The sequence below is a fragment of the Pongo pygmaeus genome, chromosome 10 (genome assembly GCF_028885625.2).
Source record: "Pongo pygmaeus isolate AG05252 chromosome 10, NHGRI_mPonPyg2-v2.0_pri, whole genome shotgun sequence".
NCBI lineage: Eukaryota > Metazoa > Chordata > Mammalia > Primates > Hominidae > Pongo > Pongo pygmaeus.
Genome location: NC_072383.2, coordinates 94,360,113 through 94,373,403, shown reverse-complemented (window position 1 = coordinate 94,373,403; position 13,291 = coordinate 94,360,113). Strand labels below are relative to the sequence as shown.

The window sequence follows — 13,291 nt, the reverse complement described above, 5'->3', positions numbered from 1 at the left end:
ATAAGGAAACTTAAGCTTGGTCACCCCGAGAGATCAAAGTGAGCTGTGTCGATCACGTGGTTATGTGGAAGCGGGTCAAGGGGTGGCGGGGTGAGGGCGCCCGGAGTGTTCGGGGAGTGAGGGACGGGAACCTGGGGTAGAGCCCCGGAAGGGGGACAATGGGGGAAACCTCTGCCCAGTGGGTTGGGGTGGGAGCCTGGAGATAGCGCTCCTGGAGAGGGCAGAGTAGGGGAAAGCTGTGCCCAGGGGCAGGGACGGGAGCTTGGAGGTAGAGCCCCGGGAGAGGACAGAGTGGGGGAAACCTCTGCCTAAGGTGCTGGGACGCGAGCCTGGAGGCAGAGCCCCGGGAGGGTACTGCGTGGAGGAAACATCTGCTCACAGGTTCTGGGGCGGGAGCCTGGGACGCGGAGGGCCGCGAGCCGAGGGAACCTGGGGGTGGGGAGGAGGGGGATGCGGTAGGGGAGGTGCTCCTGGGTCCGCGCGGGTGGCGAGTGCCGCGCACTTATCCGTTGACCAGCTGCGTTCCGGGATCAGCTACCTGACGGTCGCTGAGATGACGGGGAACCGGGCTGGGGGAGGATAGAGCCGAGACTGGAGGATCGATTGGCACCTCCGCCCACTTTTCCCACAACGCTTTCCCGAACGATAGGTTGGAAAGGTTCCTGGATCCAAACTCATTGAGGTAAAATAGGTTTCAGCTCAGTGTCCGCCCCTCCGCATGCCCCCTCCCGCCCCTCAGCTGTGTCTGGTGGGGTCTACAAGCAACTTGCGACCAAAATTGGAGACAGAATCAAGTTTATGGAAGATGGTCTGTGATTCTCAGCCTCGTCGCTTCCTGCTACCAATTGCTATGGAAACACTGCCAGGCACAGGCTTTTGAGTCCTTAATTACTTGATTTCGTTTATTCATGTTTATTACAAGCTCTGTGTTAAGTCTTGTGGAACATACAAAGACAGGAAAGGCGCTTTCCCTGCCCAGTAAAGACTTTACAATAAAAATGATAGATGTGGACACAAATGATATACTATAAAAGCAGACTAAGCCTGCAAACCCACAAAATATAAAAGTTAATTTAGTCTCATTAAAAAAACCTAGAACACAAAGCAAAAACTCCTTTAGATGACCACGGTAAATAAGAACATAATTTAGCTTCATATTATGGCCTATAAAAGAGAGATCAGTTAGGAAAGAGAAAGGAAACATAAAAATTGGAAAATATATAGACAATGTGAGTGAAAGAGACCCTAAGGGCGGGGGTGGGGGGGAGGGGGCATCAGAAGATTATTCACAGCTCATATACACAATCACAAACAGGTTGTTTGTGTGTGTGTGCATAGCTTTTAGAAAGTTTATACATATATATATTTCCATGTCTTTAAAAAGAGAAGTAGAAATAGTGGGGAATAGAAACACATAAAGTCACTAATTCACAGAGAAATATTAAAATTTTATATTATAAAATTTCTGCTGAAGACTTTAATCGGTTACATTTTGCAATTTTAGGCATATTTGCAGAACTATGCAATTGTAGGTATAAATGATGGGTTAAAATTAAAGAAAAATAGAAAGGGTTCAATAAACGTGTCTTAGTCTGAGTTCTGTTTCCTACGAGCTGTTTGATCTTGGGGAATTTATTTACAGTAATTTCTCTAAGCCTCAGTTTTCTCATCCTCATCATAGGGAGAGCTGTTTCTACTTTATGGGCTTGTCTGAGTTTTAAATAAAATAAAACGTAAATCACTTAGCCCAGTGCCCAGCTCTAAACAAGTAATAGATATTATTACTATTATTAGTTTGTTTTAATCCTGCTATTTGTCTTGCTGGCCAATTAAGTTAAGGATTAGATTTCAGCCAATAGTATAGTTCCTCTCCTGACTTCACAGACCATGTACTTAAAGCTTGCAAGTTCTGGGTGAGTCTAAAAGAAATTCTATTTCTTTTTCATAGGTATTTATGTTTGTGGGTGAACTGTGCATCTGATTCACAGTCCAGACAGAAACATTACCTTATAAGCTCCTGCAAACAGGAGGTTTGCAAAAGCAGAAAGGATGAGTGAATTTCTTTCCTTAGTTACTGTTCAGTAGTTATAGATGGATAAGGATGACACATTTTTCTTTGGTAATAACCAACATCCCGATAGCAGCTCTTATAAAGCACTTTTCACATTATCTGACTTGTGTATGCTGACTCCTTAACCCATCCTTCCTTCCTCTTGACCTCCAGTTTTTGTTTTTGGTTTTTTGTTTTTTTCACTTTGCAAAAGGGGCAGTCAGAAATGTCAACAGAAGAGTCCATACCAAATAGCCTGACGCCAGCAGTGCCTTAAAGGTCAAGGTGAAAGTAATTTCCTCATCATTGTGCTGTGCTCTGACCCAGTCAGAAGAGGCAGCGTGCATCTAAGCAGGCCAAGGACCCAGTGGCTCCTGGCTTTTAGGTAAACAAAAAATTGCTAACTGTGATCTCCCCACACCATCCAGGGACACAGTTCACAGCCCCTTTTCCTAGTATTTGTCCAAGGTAGGTGGAAAGGAGGTGGGGAAAAAAATGGAAGGGCATTGGGTCTGAGAGAACCAGTCTAAATCCTCATATGCATGTGAAGATAAACATGGCTTTTTATCTCACATTGAGATCATCTGGAAATTCGTTTTCATTGGGTTTTAGAGGGGGTTGTTGCAAAAAACAAATAAACTGCTTCGAATAATATCTGGTAGACAGTGTTATTATTCATTTTATTTAGAGTTGATCTAGAACCTTAGGCCTGGGCCTTATCAAATCCCACTCCTCTTTCCCCACTTCCCCTGGAGCTCAGAATGTTAAGAATCTACATGAAGCTGATTCAGGTCCCCCAGATTTGCACTGATATTGCTGGTAGACTCCTCTCCAATGGCCAGGTTTCAAGAACTTTGATTGGGAGTTTCTTACAAAAAGTAGTTGCCAGTTATGCTCCCATTTCAAATGGCGGCAGTTGACAAGAGTGGGTCAGAAAGAAGAAGGATCTGGACAATATCTAGTTTGAAAAAAGTATAAGGGATCACTTCTTCACAAGCCTACTATGAGCAGGCACTTTGCATATATTATCTGTGTTTGAAAATTGCAGCAAGCCTGTAAGGAAGGTGTTATTATTCATACTTGATAGAAGATTCTACAGTGCATTAAGCATAATTCTCTAGACCCAAGAGAAAGAGTGGATAAGAATCAGAGGCAGGAGTTAAACCGACCTGCCCCCAAAGGCCAGGGGTCTTTCCATAGTGCCATTCCTACTACCCTTGCAATGACACTTGTCAAGGGACCTGACTCAGAGACCACATATAATTGTACAGCTATTAAAGGAACACAACAATTAATTAAATCAACCAGCATGGTGTGCACTTGAAAGAACAGTATACATTACACCCATGTCCCTTTAGATATCTAATACATATCTCAAATTTCACATGTTCCAAAATGAGCCTCTGATCTTCCCAAGTGCCCCTTCCCCCACTGCTTTCTCTGTCTCCATTTATGGCAACTCTATCCTTTCTGCAATCAGTTCTTTATCTCATACTCCACATCCAAATCATCAGTCAATCCTGTAGGCTCTACTGTCAAAACACATCTAGAATCGGACCACCTCTCACCACTTACACTGCTATCCCAAGGAAGGGATAGCATTATCTCTTGCCTCCCAGTGGCTGTAGTCTCCTAGTAGATCTCCCTGTGGGACCCTTTTCCCTTTCTACAGTCTCTTTTCAACTCAGCATCAGAGTGATTCATAGAATGGTTCCATTTCATTGAGAAAATGACCTCCAGGGCCCTCGTGATCTTGGACTGGTTGTCTCTCTGGCTTCATCTGGTGCGCTCCCCTTTGTTCACTGTGCTTTGTTCACTCTCCCCTTTGTTCACGCCCACTGGCGTCCTTACTGTTCCTGAAACACACCAGGCACATTCCTCCCTCAGAGTATACCTCTCCATGTGCTTACACTCCCATAGCACATACTATGCAACTGAGGCCATCCAAAGGCTGGACATGGTAACTTACTTAACAATCCCACAAGGTAGACACTATTTGCATCATTCGTCCTGAAAGATCGGGAAATTGAAGTGTGAGGATTAAGGGACATAGAGAGAGTCTATGCTCTTAATCAGTTAGCTTATGCCACCTCTAAAAAGGATGGCTGGCAGTTATACACCACCATTTTACATTCCTGATATTTCTGAGCTTTTCATCTTTTTCATCGATTGAAAGTTGGATTTGAACATGTATTTAAGATGTGAACTTTCAGGCATTTGCTATGCAATCCAATAACATTTTCCCTCTCTTTTGGTACAGAGCCTTTGTTTAGCCATCATGCTATTTTTATTTCGCACAACAAAGACATCCGCTGACTTTAACAATTTTTCTGATTGGAAAGGGGACTTTATAATCCCTTCCTAAGAATAACTGGTTCTGTTCCTCTCCCTCCCTTTTGTTCACCAACCTTTCATTCATCAATACAGGAATTCATGCATATGGAAGTATAGAAGTATAACAACATCTAGAGACAGCTGATTGCATTTACGTGTTATATGAACTATATAAGAGACGGAATAAAAGCAGATATCTGCTCTTAGCAATTGTTTTAGGGGAACAGAACTTCCAGTTTTTCTGTGAGTGAAAAAGTCCTTGAACCCATGGATAAAGATGCTCATTGCAAAAAGACTTTAAGGATAAAGGGAATGAGAGTGGGAAGGAGAGTGAATTTAGATAGACAGAAGGATCAAAGGAGTGAAAATGTGACAAGAAAGAGGTGATCAGAATCTTTAGAGTGGAGATGAGTACAGAGTGTAAAATTGAGAAAATCTACAAATTTTTAGTATTAGCCATCCAAATTCCAAATACTGATCAACCACAGGTTATCACCAATTTTTCACCGATCTTTCTTTTCCACCTGTGAGAATGAATGTAATGCCTGTGAAAAAATGTTTGGTCATTTGAAAAGGTATAATGTAAATGTTATAGGTTTTTATTCATTTTTTTCTCTTTTATAAGCTTTAACATAATTTTTTAAATATTTGTTTTTATAACCACTGGGAACTAAAATCAGATGCTAATTAGTAAATATTAGCACATAATAGTTCCCACTTACTAAGCTGGTCTGTAAGCTAGGCACCCCACTTGGTTAAATCCATTGCCCACTGAATCCTCAAGAAAGCCTTAAGAGGTGTGTCCACTTCATGAAACAGGAAGCAGAGGCTCAGAGATGCTGAGTAATTAAGATGTAGGCTCCATGAAGACAATGGTTTTTGTTCTTCTTTTTTGTCTTTTTAAAAATTGCCCTGTCCCCCACACGTAGAACAGTGCCTGACACATAGTAGGTACTCAATAAATGTTTTTTGAATGATACATGAACTTGCTCACACATAAGTAAATACCAAACCAAGATTCAAAAATCAGGCTTGTCCAAAGTCTGTGTTCTTAATCACACAGAGCAGCAGCTCTGCTTCCAGGATATTTAGCTCTTATATATGGCTCTTAGAGATTCCTGAGGCACATATTTAAATGGGCAGCCCAAAATAGAATGTGTTGTCCATTGTTTCTGTTGTGGGCACATTTTTTGACATAAACTCCTGGGTGTCCTTTATCCCCAAAATGAATATATCTTTATTATTTTTCTCAATGTAAGAGTTACACCAGCTCATTGAGAAATTTGAATGACACTAAAAGTATAGAAATCAGAACAAGGATTAGGGTAAAGACCAGTGAAGCTCTAGCTTAATGCACAAAATTTAAGGGGACAGCAAAAACTCAGTAATCAAAATAAACAATATTTTAATTCACTATTTTAAATATATAAATTAATGTAAAAAATTCATGATAAATGAAATAACAGAATTTTAAATAGAGACAAGTTCTGTGGGCCAGGATTTGGGTGAGTAGAGTGAGGCACTGGCTCTCAGGGTCACACAAGTACAAGGTCAGATACTGTCTGTATTTACAATTTTGATATTTTGTTCATTATAGAATTTCCTGCATTTATTTGGAATTTTATAAAAATATATTGCATTATCATTTAATTTATCATAATAACTGAAAGTTGATTTTTTTGTTTTGTTTGTTTATTTTGGCAATCCTTAAGCTTTGCAGCTAAGGTTGAGTGCCTCAATCACCTAACCCTAATCCCAAACCTGGTAAAAATGAGAGACTGCACCAAATCACATATAATCAAGATTCATGTTTGATGAACAGTATTTCAAACACCTCTCAGATTTTTTTGCATGCATTTTTTAATCCACACTATCCCTACTCTTTTGAAATGTTTTGTTTTTTAAACAATACCATGGACAGAGGTAAATAGTGACTACAGCATCATTTTAAGGGCCAACTGGTAATTTATTTTATGGATATACCATAGTTATTTGGTCAACTCTGTATTTATGAAATGACATTGAACAAACATTATTGCACATGCTTTTTTGGCTGCTTGTCTGATTATTTTCTTGACGTAAGATACTAGAATTGAAATTGCTGGGTCAAAGAGTATGTGTGTGCTCACTGCTTTTAAAAGCCATAAGGACTGTTAAGGAGTCATTGGCAGTTGAATTTAGCCCTTTTATACGATGTTCATAGAATTTTTAAAAAACGTAATTTTTTTCTTTCAACAGGACCAGTCGACAAAATGTCCTCAAATTTATTGCCAACACTGAATTCTGGAGGTAAAAAGAAATCAATCAATATATTCTTGTTTGGGCCTAGCAGTGTTAGGCTCCATAGCAGATTGTGAGCATAAGAAAAGGAGAATGTTACACAATAAATATAAAATGTAATGAGTTTATAAACTACCTGCAGAGAAGATTCTGTTCTACTTTTTAATTCAAAAAAAAAATCTTCAAATCAGAGGGTGCACTAAATTGTCATATTTAGCCAGATTGCCCCAGTCTCTCATGACAGAAAACAATTAACTGAATTATTTGTCGTAGTCAAGGACATACCTAACTAAACTTTATGCAAATCTGCCCTCTTCTTTCCTTTACCACCCTTTCTCTTCTTATCCTTCTGCCTATTTTTTATTTTTATTTATTTTATTTAATTTAATTAATTAATTTTTTTGAGACAGTATTTCGCTCTTGTTGCCCAGGCTGGAGTGCATTGGCGCGATCTTGGTTCACTGGAAACTCCGCCTCCTGGGTTCAAGTGATTCTCCTGCCTCAGCCTCCCAAGTAGCTGGGATTAGAGGCATGCACCACCATGCCCAGCTAATTTTGTGTTTTTAGTAGAGACAGGGTTTCACCATGTTGGCCAGGCTGGTCTCAAACTCCTGACCTCAGGTGATCCACCCACCTCGGCCTCCCAAAGACCTGGGATTACAGGCGTGAGCCATCATGCCCAGCCTCCTTCTGCTTATTTATGAGCATACAAGGAATTAGGATTTATTGGTATATAAGGAATTACAATTTTCTCTTACAAATCTGACAAAAATTTAACATTTCGATAACACTAAGAGTTTGTAATAGGTAACAGGCACTCAGGCGCTCTATAGGCATTCTCTTTAAAGGAACATTTGGCACTATTTGTATTTACAATGTAAAAGTTTGGCTGCAAGAGACAGAAAATATAAAACAACTGTGGCTTAAACATGATAGACGTTTGCTCTCTCAGGTAAAGTCTAGATACAAGCATTCCATATGGAGGTTCACATCAGGGGCCCAACTCCTTCAGGCTTGTTCCTGGGCTATGTTCTTGGTCCAAGAGGGCTGCTTCCGCACCAGTGATTACATCCATATTCCTGCCAGCCAGGAGAAAAGGTGAAGGGGGGACATGCCCTGAAGTTGCCTTCACCACTTCCGCTGATCTGCCTCCAAGGGAGGCTGAGAAACATAGCCTCTACTCTGAGTGTTCATTTAGGGTTCTATTCCTATAGAAGAAGGAAGAATGGATATTGGGGGTTCACTAGTAGTATCTGCTCCACTACCATTTTTTTAAAAAGCATTTAAAAGGAGCCATGTTTGGAATTTATTCTACAGATATGTATGCACAAGTGATTAAAGATGTGTGTACAGGAATATTTATTGCAGCATTGTTTACCATAGCAAAAGACTGGAATCAATCATAATATCCATTGGAAAGGGTTGGTTATATAAACTATAATACATCCAGGGAATGGGATAATGGGATACTAGACAGACAGCTTCTCTGTCACCCAAGCTGGAGTGCAGTGGCACCATCTCGGCTGACTGCAACCTCCGCCTCCTGGGGGTTCAAGCAATTCTCATGCCTCAGCCTCCCGAGTAGGTGGCATCACAGGTGCCCACCATGCCCGGCTAATTTTTGTATTTTCAGTAGAGACGGGTTTTCCCCATGCTGGCCAGGCTAGTCTCCAACTCCTGACCTCAGGTGATCTGCCCGCCTCGGTCTCCCAAAGTGCTGGGACTACAGGTGTGAGCCACCACACCCAGCCTAGTTATTTAGTTTTTTTTTTTTTGATGTCTTAAATATGTATTTGCTGATATAAAAGGAACTCCTAGCTATATTGCTAACTGAAAAAACAAGATGCAGAATATTAGAATAGTATGGATTGGATGATGCCTTTTTTAATTAAAGGATTTATATTACTTTGTCAAGAACTGTGACAGGGCTAAGATTTTCCTCTACTTGCAAACTAATAAGTTAGCTTGCTACAGTTTCCTGGATGTTGACAAGAGATACAAAACTCTTGGGTCAGAGACAAAGGACTTTATTACTCACAACACGACAAGCAAGTTTTGACATATTTGGTTTGACATATTTGGTACCAGTTCCCTAAGACCTATAGCCTTCTTTTAAGATTAATACAATTGTATATTAATAACATAATATGAACCTTTGAACACATCAGAACCCACAGACGAGGATCTTCACAAGAAATTACATCCTGACAATAGCTACATACTCTATCCCTTGGCTTTCATCACCTAAGCCAGGCGCCATGTTGAAGTCTGTTTAGACCATTTCTTTACTTTTTTATTTGTATGTATAGTTTTATACTGTATATATGTAGTCTTAAAGAGCATATTTTTCATTTTAGTTTTAACTTTTAAAAAAGGATATCTTGTTGACTATCATATTTTAGAACTTTTTCAGTTAACATTATACATATACATACATATATATTTATTTTAATTTTTTAAAAAACAATTGTTTTTATAGACAAGGTCTTGCCATGTTGCCCAGGCTGGTCTTGAATTCCTGGGCTCAAGCGATCCACTTCAGTGTCCCAAACTATTGGGATTACAAGAGTGAGCCACCATGCCCAGCCAACATTATATTTTAAGATTCATTCATACTGTTGTATGGTTTAGATAATTCATTTTCACTGCTGTATAATATCACAAAATGCAAATGTACCATAGTTTACAGTTGACACTTCTTTGGGTATTTGGGTTGTTTTCAGCATATTGCTATTAAATGGTGCTGCTAATAAACATTCTTGTTCACATCTCCTGGTATACAAGAAAGTTTCTCTTGCATGCATACCTAGGAATAGAATTGCTAAGTCTGATGTTGGCTGGATATTCAACTTCAGATAATAATGTCAAAGTGTTTTCCAAAGTAGTTGTGCCAATCACAACTCTACAAGAAATGTGTTAGAGATCCTGTGGAATTATATCCTCTCCAAACACTTGGTATTATCAAGTTTTTTAATGCTTTGCCAATCAAATGGGTGAAATTATGGTCTTTATTTGCATTTCCCTCATAACTAATGAAGTTGAACAACTCTTCATGTGTTTATTGACCATAAATGTTTCTTCTTCTGTTAAATGCCATTTAATACAGTCTTTTTTCTATTTTTTTTAGGTCATTAGTGCTCTTTATATTGATTTGTAGTTTTGTAGATATAGTATATCCCAATTATGTCATCTGTATGGAGTACAAATATTTTCTCCCAGTTTTAATTTATCTTTCACTTTGCTTATGGCGTCTTTTGATGAACAAAGTCTTTAATCTTAATATAGCTGAATTTATCAATATTTTCTTGTATAGTTACTACTTTTTATGTTTTTAAGAAATCTTTCCCTAGCAAAGGCCTAAATGATAAAACCTACATGTTCTACTGTTTGTTTTAAAGGTTTTTGGGGGACAATTTTATCCTTATTTCATCTGTAGTTAATTTTTGTACGGAGTGTGAGGTAAAGATCCAATTTCTTCTTTTATTCCATGAGAATAACCATTTTCCCCAACTCATTTTTTGAACAGTCTCTCCTTTCCCCATATGTGGATATGTTCCTGAGATTTCCATTCTAGTCCATTAGTGAATTTGTCCTTCCCTTTACTGTAGCTCCGTAACGATACACAGCAGAGAAATCTCCCCATCCTGTTCCTCTCAGGAAGGGTTCTCACTATTCTTGTCTCTTGGTTTTCCTTACTAATTTTAGAATTTATTTATCAAGTTTATTTAGAGAAACTCCTGTGGGACTATGTACTTATATTACTTTGAATCCATTGATCATTTGTGGAGAATTGGCATTTTTATGAAATTATGTCTCTCTATCCACAAACATGACTCATCTCTCTATTAATTTAGATCTACTTTAATGTATTTTAAGATTATGTTATGCAGTTAATTCGATTCAATTTTAGTGCCTTTTATATACTAACCTAGCTGCTCGGGGTTCAAATATGAATACATCAGTAAGATTGGAGACAGTAAAAGCCATGATTTCTAAAAAGATATTTAATATTGGTATGTACTCCAAATATGATTTTAAAAAAACAAAGTCAAGTCCAGAAACAACACCAAAAAATGAAGAAACAAATGGAAGGAAGAAAGGAGGGAAAGAAGGAAGGAAAAATGAGTGCTTGAGGGAAAACACCCCATATGCAATCTATTAGGGAATTCTGTTGGGTCTCCCTTCAGAACGTACTCAGAACCCAACCACTTTTCACCGTTTTACTCCTACCATGCTGGTGTGAGCCCATTACCTCTTACCTGAACTAGTCTGATCTCAACCCTTGACTCCCCCACTCCAAGTCTCTTCTTATCCAACTACAATGTATTAAGTAGGTCAGACCATATTCCTTCTCTGTTCAAAGCCCTCCAATGCTTCTCTAGTTTACTGAGGGTCATTGCCAAAGTTTTCAAGACTGCCTACAAGATACTAAGTAATTATCCTTGCTACTACAGTCCCCCGACCCCATTTATTTCACTCCAGCTACACTAGCCTTTCTTGAACACACACAAGAGATGATCCTGCCTCAGGACCTTTGCATTGGCTGTTGCCACAGCCAGTACCTCTCTTCCTCAGATATCCACTTGGCTGGTTCTCTCAACTCCTTTAAATACCACTTGATCAATGAGACCCATTCTGATCACTCTACTTAAAATTGCTCACCCCAGCCCTCCTATATTCTGCTTTATTTTTCCCACAGAACTTTATTACTTTAAAACATATTATAAAAGTTACTTTATTATATTAATGTTTATATTTTCTATTTCCAAACCTGCCACTTCACCTCAGTATAAGATCTTCAAGAGAAGCCATCTTTGTTTTGTTCACCAGTGTAACATCAGTGCCTAAAACAGTACCTGGCACATAGCTGAGGTTTCATCGGTATTTGTTGAATGAATGAATGAGTAGATGAATGAATTAATGAATAAATAGAAGAATTAGGACAAGACAAATAGAGTGTCAGTAAGGAGCAAGGCTAAGAAAGGAGTGAGACTGTGTGAGACAGAATAATGGCCCCCTAAATGTGTCCACATTCTAATCCCTGGAACCTGTGAATACATTACCTTACATGGCAAAAGGGACTTTGCAAATATGATTAAGTTAATTACCTTGATATGGGAAGGTTATCCTGGATTAGCCAATGGGCCTGATATAATCCAAGAGTCCTTATAAAAGGAGTATCAAAGACAGAGAAGGTGATGTGACAATGGAAGTAGAAGCTAAAGTGATGCACTTTGAAGATGGAGGAAGAGACCACAAACCAAGGAATGCAGGTGGCCTCTAACAGCTGGAAAAAGAAAGGAAACTGATTCTCACCTGGAGCCTCCAGAAGGAACACAGCCCTATCAACATCCTGATTTTATGCTCAAAGGACTCATTTCAGACTTCTGGCCTCCAGAAGTGTAAGAAAATAAATTTGCCTTGTTTTAAACCACTAGGTTTGTAGTAATTTGTTACAGCAGCAATAGGATACTAATACAGTGAGGCAGAAAAGAGAAAGCCTTCTCCCAAGGTTGTTAATTAGTAATGGCAGAGATTTGCAAGGCAACTTAGAGAAGAGTATAATAGTAACAAAAGGAAGAGATCTAGAGTTTAGAGTTTAGAGTAGCCAGGATTCAGCTACTAGAATTTGATTTGTAGAACTAAGCAGACCCCTTATTGCTAAAATGGAGTATTGGAGAGAGGTTGAGCCTAGCGTCCAGTTTGCTAAAGAGCTGGTAGAATGAGACTCTGTGTTGAGGTAGAAGACTATGATTAATGGTGGAATTCGATGTACATTGCAGGTATGGAGTGCTGTAAGGGGTTGAATGCAGACCCCAAAAGATATTTCCACCAAGAGCCTGAAAATGTGACCTTGTTTGGAAAGGGGGATCTTTGCAAAAGTAATTAAAGTAAGGATCTCAGGATGAGATCTTCTTGGATTTAGGACAAGTGCTAAATCCAATTACTAGTGTCCTTATAAGAGAACAGAAAAGAAGATTTGAGATACAGACACACAGAGGGGAAGGTCATGTGAAGAACGGAGGAAGAGATTGGAGTGATGGATCTACAATCCAAGGAATCCCAGGAATTTCACTACCAGAAGCTAGGTGAAAGTCATGGAATATATTCTCCCTCAGAGCCTCCAGAAGGAACCAACGCTGCTAACACCTTGATTTTGAACTTGTGGCCTCCAGAACTGTGAGAGACTACATTTCTGTTGTTTTAAGCCACCCTGTTTGTGGTAATCTGCCACAACAGCCCTAGTCCTGTGTGACTAGGAAAGAAATACAGGGAGAAGGGTTGCCTAGGGGCTAGTTCATGTGGTGAGTTTATAATATAGGAAATTTGGTGTAGCGGGTTGAATAGCGGCCCTCCACAAATGGTTGGCCTTCCTATTCTAACCTCTGGAACCTGGGAATGTGGCCTTATTTGGGAAAAGGATCTTTGCAAATGTAATTAAGATAAGGATCTCAAGATGAGACCACCCTGAATTTAAGGTGGGCCCTAAATTCAATGATAAGTGTCCTTATAAAAGAAAGAAAAGGAGAAGGCCATGTGAAGTTGGAGGCAGAGGTTGGAGTTATCCAGCCAATGAATGTCTAGAGCCATCAGAAGCTAGCGCTGTGGAAGGATTCTCCCCTAGAG

General features: G+C 39.4%; 1 protein-coding gene across 2 annotated transcripts in view; it reads left to right on the top strand.

Moving 5' to 3' along the window:
* The first annotated feature begins 461 nt into the window (after nucleotides 1-461).
* CCDC38 (coiled-coil domain containing 38) overlaps nucleotides 462-13,291 on the top strand; it is a 66,164-nt gene continuing 53,334 nt past the window's right edge. The window contains exons 1-3 of one of the 2 annotated variants that reach the window (XM_054441957.1): nucleotides 462-682; nucleotides 2,265-2,435; nucleotides 6,623-6,673. In XM_054441957.1, the coding sequence (XP_054297932.1) occupies nucleotides 6,637-6,673 (37 nt within the window). In that variant the 5' untranslated portion in view covers nucleotides 462-682; nucleotides 2,265-2,435; nucleotides 6,623-6,636. The remainder of the gene's footprint in view (nucleotides 683-2,264; nucleotides 2,436-6,622; nucleotides 6,674-13,291) is intronic. The other variant, XM_054441955.1, reaches the window with a different exon arrangement.